The sequence below is a fragment of the Myotis davidii genome, unplaced genomic scaffold (genome assembly GCF_000327345.1).
Source record: "Myotis davidii unplaced genomic scaffold, ASM32734v1 scaffold265, whole genome shotgun sequence".
Taxonomy (NCBI): domain Eukaryota; kingdom Metazoa; phylum Chordata; class Mammalia; order Chiroptera; family Vespertilionidae; genus Myotis; species Myotis davidii.
The window spans coordinates 4,711,441-4,718,449 of NW_006296627.1; the positions used below are offsets into that span (position 1 = coordinate 4,711,441).

Here is a 7,009-nt window from a genome sequence, read left to right on the forward strand (position 1 = left end):
GGGGTGCTTGTCCAGGAGCATTCAGCAAGCAAGCGTGTCCAGACTCAACCTGGCGCCTGCCTGGGGCCTTTCCCCAGAAGGCAGGCCGGGCCTACCCTTGCTGCAGAAGGAGATGGGGGCTCAGGGACGGTCCCCAGCATCTGGGGGGGGAGTGGCCTGGGGACCTCCTGCCTTGGCTCTCTGTCCCCTTGCCCCTGACCCTGGGTTGCCCTCACTTCCATCAGTAGGAAAGGAAGGAGAAACTGCGAGTCAGGAAAGGGCCCAGAAAGACAGTACGTACCCGCCTCAGGGCTCAATCCCAGGCCGGCCCCCAGCCCACCCTGCCCACCTCAGCCACCCCCCGCCTGAGCTACCTGGCTTCTTCCCCGGCTCAGGCATCTTAAGAGAAGTCAAACCAAGAACCGAGCAGGCACAGGCCACCCGAAGAGGATCTGGGCAGGGACCCGTCCCCCACTATATAAGGGGCCTCCCCCTCCCCAGGGCCCCCTTATCTGCCTCCTTCCCAGCTACCTGCTAAATATAGACAAATTCCAGAGAGCAGGGCTCTCTGGAGAAGGTGGGGCCGTGTTGTTCCTGGCTGTCCCTTCCCCCACCAGCCCAATATGATGGCTCTGCCCCCCTATCCTCAGTGAACCTCAGGGGAACCCCAAGCCCTACCTGTATGTCCATCTGATGGCACACTGTGCCGTGGGAGTGAGCTGGGCCCACGGCCCTGGGGTGGGTGGATCGAATGTGCATCCTCGCTGGGCGGTACTGGGTGGGGGTTCCCCACACAGACCCTGGGGCCGCCCTGAGTCCTGCCACGGCCACTCCCTTCCCCTCCCAGGGCCTTAGTCTCCTCGCCTGTGACGTGGGGCGGTGACGGCAGCACCCGCCGCCTAGGCCTGTTCCGTGAGCGCCGTGGGTTTACCTACGGAGACGCCAGGGCAGGGCCGGGCGTGTGGGAAATGCAGAGGGACTGTGTGCTCCTATTTGACCCCGGGCATCACAGCTCAGGGCCCGGCTGGCTTCGTGCTGTGGGGCCCTGGGTGCAGCTCACGGGGCCTCTCTGTGCTTCCTCTGTATATACATACCTATACATATCTATACATACGTGAAAGGAGCAGGTTACACGTGATGCCCGAAGCGAGGCTGACTGTGAGGTCGGGAAAGGCCACGTGCCCCCCGTGGTGGGAACTTACATCCCTGCGAACACAGAAATCCATTCTTTTCTGTCATTTTAACCACTTTTCCACCGCATCGCAGGCCTGCACGCCCCCGGCCCTCTCTCAGGGCTTGGCGACGGCATGGGAAGTGTCACAGTTGGGCTTCCGTGAGCCCCAGGCCTCGGGGTGTGGAGGCATGCGGGGTGTCTGCCCAACACAACTGGCCCCAGAATCTGGGTTCCCTGCGGCCTGCAGGCTGCTGCGGGGAGTCACCTCACTCCCGGCCGGCGGCCGCCACTTCTTGCTACTGGGTCATCGGCAGCAAGAAGCTCAGAGACCCCCGGCCCCCCTCTGCTGTTCCTCCCCTGCTGTGGCCTGGAAGCCAGAGAACACAACACACTGAGTCCACCCAAGGGGTCCTGCTCACACGGATCGGGGCGGATGCTCTGTGTCCCACTGGCCGCATGGGGTCACCTTCCTGAACTGTACCCCATTCCAGACACGTGAAGCCTCCTCCCTCACACTGACGTGGCCGCTCACCTGGCGCTCCATGGGCCTGCGGCCCTCGCCAGCTGTGTGACCTTGAACAGATTATTTGACCTCTGTGAGCTTCCGTTTCCCAGTCTGTACCCTGGGATGATATTGGACCCCGCTTCCCGAGGCTGACATGGAATAAATGGCCACAGTTATCACCACCACCACTGGGGCATAACCCAAGGATTATGAGTTTAAGCCTCACTGAGGCTTTTCTTAAAAACCATTTGCCAGGTGTGGAGAGTTTTGCAATGATTTATTTCCCTAATAAGAACTGAGGACTCATTCTGTCCACAGCTCTAACTCCAGGCTGATCCCTGTGTCCTCACCCCCAGCATCTGAGCACTGGGTGTCCTTAGAAAATGCCGATACATAGATGGGAAAAGGAGAGATCATGGGGGGAAGGGGGGGCGGACAATCCATTTTAAAAGAAACTCTTTGTGCTGCAAGTTTCTTGAGGAAGCTGATGGGACAGAGGTGTGAGAAGGGAGAGATGCTGACAGGGTGGGTAATGTACACAGGTCTGATGGCTTCGACTCTCAAGGCAGCACCTGGCGGCACTAATCCAGGCTGACCCTCTCCGGGGGTCAGACCCCCCCAGGTGCCTTTTGGGGCCAGGGCTGGAGTCCTGGTGGGAGGTGAAGCAGGGATGTGGGTTGGGCCTGGAGGAGGAGGGAGTGGGAGGTGAGGCGCGCCTGGCCCACCACAGTCCTGCCCTGGCCCCTGGGAGCTTCCCTCCCTGTGTCCGGGCCGGGTGAGGGGTTAATGCTATGGCCAGCAGGGAGGCCTGGTGGGCCCAGCGGGTCGGTCACTCGCCGGGGCTCAGTGGGGCGGGTGGCGCCGCTCAGCCATGGCCCCGCGGCCCAGCACCTCCCCGCTGAACTGGTAGGTCAGCTTCTTCTTGACCTTCTTGACCTCGCCCGTCTTGCCGTAGTTGCGCAGGGCGCGGGCCATCTTCTGGTAGGTCATCTTCTTCCGGTTGCCCTTCTGGATGCCCCAGCGGTGCGCCAGCGCCTCCTTGTGCTTGGACGAGAACTGGAAGGTGCCCTTGTCCTTGTCCACCCACCAGATGCTGTCCTTCATGTCCCCACTGCGAAGCAGGTCGAGCAGGAACTGGTACAGGCGGATCTTCTTCTTGCTGCCTGTGGGCGGGGGGTGGTCAGCGGCCCAGCACGGGATCCGTGCCCACCACCCAGAAAGGGGCCCCTGGGAGTTCTATGTGGGGAAGGACGGGATTCGGGGAGGTCCACCGGGGAGCCAGCTCCCCGACCCTATGCCTGGCACACACATGCCCACTCCCACCCACTCACACACAGCACAGAGGGGTGCAGATGCACACACACCCGTCCATGCCCAGGCACAGAGCGGCTGCGTACACTCAGCTCTCATGCACAAGTGCTCACACCCACACACACACACACACACACACACACAGATACAGACGGTCACAGATGCTCCCACAAGATACACACATTGGCAAATGTTCTCACACTCAGCTCTGCGGTATGACTACTGAGTCAGTCAGCCTCAGCTGGAGTGGGCATGGGGCAGATATGGCCAGAAGGGGCTGGGGCGGGGCCCCCCTACCTGTTTCCCCATGCAGGAGGCCCGGCCCTGGCTCCAGGCCATCGGCCTCCCCGTCGGACACCTCCAGTGGGGGACTCTGCCGCTCGCCCTCCTCCTCATCCGTGCTGGGCTGGGCCGGGGACAGGGAGGGGTACGGGAGGCACATGCGGGGTAGGTAGGAGACCTGGAAAGAGAGTTGAGGTCAGGGAGGGACACTGGGAGCTCAGGGCTGCAAGGCAGGGGTCACGGAGTGAGAGAAGTGCTGAGGGCGGGAGGTCAGCAGGGCCCAGAAGGATTTGGAAGAAGGCTGGGGACAGTGGCAGTCAGTCAGGTTACAGGCAGGGTCACCGCACACCGGGGTGCAGGTCGTGAAATCCCGTCCAGCTGGACCCCCTGGTTCAGGGCTGAGTGACCCAGGAAAGGGGCCCTTTTCTCTCACACACACAAGGGTACCGTGTGGACTAGCAGGGGCCTGGGCAAGAAATGGGGGTGAAGAGCGCCCGAGTGAACGATGATGAGTGAGTAAAAGGGCCGTGGAGGTCAGTGAGGGGTCAGGAAGGCCTCTGACAAGGCCGTCAGGGTCGAGTGGATCCGTGTGTGGTGGCCGGGGGGAGGGGGCCGGGGGGAATTATCTGGACTCTGTCCATCGTGGGAGAGAGGAGATAAGGGGCGTGGGGACATGAGGTCAGCCGAGGGCCGGGAGGAGCCGTTGGGGCTCCCGCCGTTGGCACTGTGGGGCAGGAAGCCGAGTTGAGTAAGAGCCTGTGTCAGCTTCCTGTGAAGCTGGGCCTCCCCACCGGCCCCGGGCGCCTGCGGGTCAGGCCGGCCGGCCGCACGCACCTGGTGGCCAAGGCCGGCGTGGGCGGGCGCCATGGGGGTGTCCAGCACGTGCATCTGCTCCAGCTCCATGTGGCGGTAGAGCTGCTGCAGCTGCGGGGGCTGCACGCTCTGCAGCTCCGTGAAGTGGTTCTCCGCGAAGCTCTCGAACTCGCTGTGCACGTGGTGCGGGTGGAAGTCCCAGTAGTGGTCTGCGGGGCACAGCCAGGCCGCCGGCGGTGAGCCGGGTGGGCCCGGCAGGAAAAGGTCAGAATGGTTTGACAAGTAAGAATGCCAGGCCAGCCCGGCCGGGTCGCTCCGCTGGTTAGAGCATCCTCCCCATATGCCAAGGTTGTGGGTTCAATCCCCAGTCAGGGCACATACAAGAAGCAACCAATGAATTCATACATAAGTGGAACAACAAGTCAATATTTCTCTCTCTCTTCCCCTCCCTTTCTCTCTCTACAAATAATCAATATCCCTGGCCAATGAGGCTCAGTTGGTTGAACATTGTCCTGTGTACCCAAAGGTCGCTGGTTTGATTCCTAGTCAGGACACATGCCCAGTTGTGGGTTCAGTCCCTGGTCAGGGTGTGTGTGGGAGGCAACCAATCAATGTTTTCGATGTTTCTCTCTCACAAATAGATGTTTCTCTTCACATTGATGTTTCTCTCTCTCTCTCTCTCTATCTCTCTCTCTCTCTCTCTCTCTCTCTCTCCCTCTCCCTTCTTCTCTCTCTCTCAAAAAAAAATCAATAAAAACATTTTTAATCAATAAAAAGAATGCCAGGTCTTATGGGGCAATTACCACGGGCCAGGCTGAGCTACAAGCGACATCAGCCATCGAACCACCAGCTTGTATTTGACAATCCCACTTTATAGATGAGGACCCTGAGGCGTGGAGAGGCTACACACATAGCGTGCCCATGGTCAAGGGCCTTGTCGCTGGCAGAGCCAGGACCCAGGGCTGAAGCGAAGTCTGCATTCTCAACCACATTTCTCTCCTGCCTCCCGGGCGGCCACAGGGACACAGGCTTTGAGCCAGAGTCTGCATCTTGGTTCTGACATGTAATTCCTGTGTGGGCTCAGGCATGGACCTTTCTGGCCTCAGTTGACTCACCTCTAAAAGGGGGAGAATAGTTGTCAGGAGATTACCCATGAGGTCACATTTGTAAAACGCCCGGCTCCCGAGGAGGCTGGGAGTTAAGACCTCCCAGTGGTTCCTGAGCCAACTGGCTGCCCACAGTCACATGCACCCAGCCTTGTCACATGGCCGAGGTGTGTCCCTGCAGAGTCACAGGGCTGGCATTCTTCACAGACAGAACCACTCTGGACTCACGGTGCTGCCCCTGCAAAGCCAAGCCCGCGGGCAGCTGTATCTGTGTTCCTGCGAGGTTACTAGGACCTGAGGCTTTCCTGGAAACTCCCCCACGGGTGCTTTCAGTCTGCGGCGGGGTGGACTCGAGTTTGGGGAACAGTCACATGCCACTGGCAGCCCTGTTTTGGGACTCGTACAGGTCTTCACCGTGGTTCCTCTGGCCACCTTTTCCAAGAACAAAAACTGCCGTATGTCTGAGGACTTCCTGGGTACATTTCGGGGTCCAGAAGAAGGCGTGGTGATAGAGCGACAAGAGGGATTTTCTCATAGAGTGTGTGGGATGCTAGGCTAGGGCAGCGTCTCTGGGACAAGCACAAGGCCCTGCAGGGGGACCACCACCGGCCCAGGTGCGCCTGTGTGTGAGATGTGTGCCTGCCTGTCTGTCGGTTTGTCTCCCTCGTTCTTGTTCTCTCTCGCGCAGCATATACCCACTCACACATCCCTGAGGAATGACATGTGTTTGGGGGCTCTGTGGTGGCTTTGCCATGTGACCCTGAGCCTCTCATTCCCCATGCTACACGCGGGAGACCCGGCTGGGTAGTTAACTGACGCCCCATTCACGTGTGAAATCATTCCTCCGTCCAGACTCCCACCTCTATGAGGCCGCATAACATAGAGGGGAGACCTACATGATCCAGGAGTCAGCAGACCTGGGTTCAAATTCTGACACTGCCATTTACCACTGTGTGACATGGGCAGGTCACTGCACCTCCCCAAGCCTCAGTCTCCTCACCTGTAAGATGGGGCTAATCATTACACCAACCTCCTAGGCTTGTGGTGAGGATTAAATGAGCCTGCAAAGTGCTTCAACCAGAACCTGGCACAAACAAACCTCTATTATTATTATTACTACTGTTACTAGTTTATTTAAAGAGCCCAGATTAGCACTTGAGCAAAAGGCAAATGCTTCAATATATATATTTATTTCCTCCTCTTCCCTCTGCTCCTGTCAGCTTAGTCAATGGCCCTGAGAAACGGTTTTAGGAGCCCCCCCTGCTGTCACGCCCCCCAGAGGCTGGAGTGGTGGGGCCTCAGCATGACCCAGGGTGGCAGTGACTGCTTTTATTCAGCTCCGCATTCCCGGTGCCTGGACCCAGCAGGCACTCGGCAAACGTTTCCTGAATGTGTGAATGAATCCTCTTCTCTTAAGAACTCTCTGACTCTCCTCCACAAAATTACTAAGCCCAACGGGAAGACAAAACAACACTGCATTTGCACATTCTTCTTACTGTGAGTTAGGGAGATCAAGAAAGTAGCTCCCTCACCCCCCGCCCGCCCCGTGCTGGCTCTGTCCTCCGAGACAGGCCCTTTGGGGGCTCTGGGGTTTAGTGAGCACACCCGGGTTCCTCTTTAGCTGTAAATCCCCCTCTGGCCCCGCTCCTGGCCCTCCCCATTTCTGCCTTCTGCTGCCCGAGGTGAAGATGCATTCATCTTCATAGAATGCCCCATCGATCCTGCCCGCCAACCCCCACCCTCACGCCCACTCCACTTCAGGGTGGGGGAACCCTGAGTACGCAGCCCTGCAGGTGTGGGGAGGGCCCTGGCTGCTCTTTCACTCCTGCTCCCACTCTG

The 7,009-nt window shown here is 59.1% G+C and overlaps 2 protein-coding genes across 3 annotated transcripts in view; both read right to left on the bottom strand.

The window, feature by feature from the left end:
* The window catches only part of MYBPC3 (myosin binding protein C, cardiac), a 26,778-nt gene extending 26,400 nt beyond the window's left edge, over nucleotides 1-378 (bottom strand). The window contains 1 exon segment of the mRNA XM_015569479.1: nucleotides 354-378. Coding sequence (XP_015424965.1) covers nucleotides 354-378 — 25 coding nt within the window.
* Nucleotides 379-1,916: 1,538 nt separating this feature from the next.
* SPI1 (Spi-1 proto-oncogene) overlaps nucleotides 1,917-7,009 on the bottom strand; it is a 15,320-nt gene continuing 10,227 nt past the window's right edge. For both annotated transcript variants that reach the window (XM_006772295.2, XM_006772294.2), the window contains exons 3-5: nucleotides 4,086-4,273; nucleotides 3,267-3,429; nucleotides 1,917-2,821 (exon numbers count right to left, since the gene is read on the bottom strand). In XM_006772295.2, coding sequence (XP_006772358.1) covers nucleotides 2,502-2,821; nucleotides 3,267-3,429; nucleotides 4,086-4,273 — 671 coding nt within the window. In that variant the 3' untranslated portion in view covers nucleotides 1,917-2,501. The remainder of the gene's footprint in view (nucleotides 2,822-3,266; nucleotides 3,430-4,085; nucleotides 4,274-7,009) is intronic.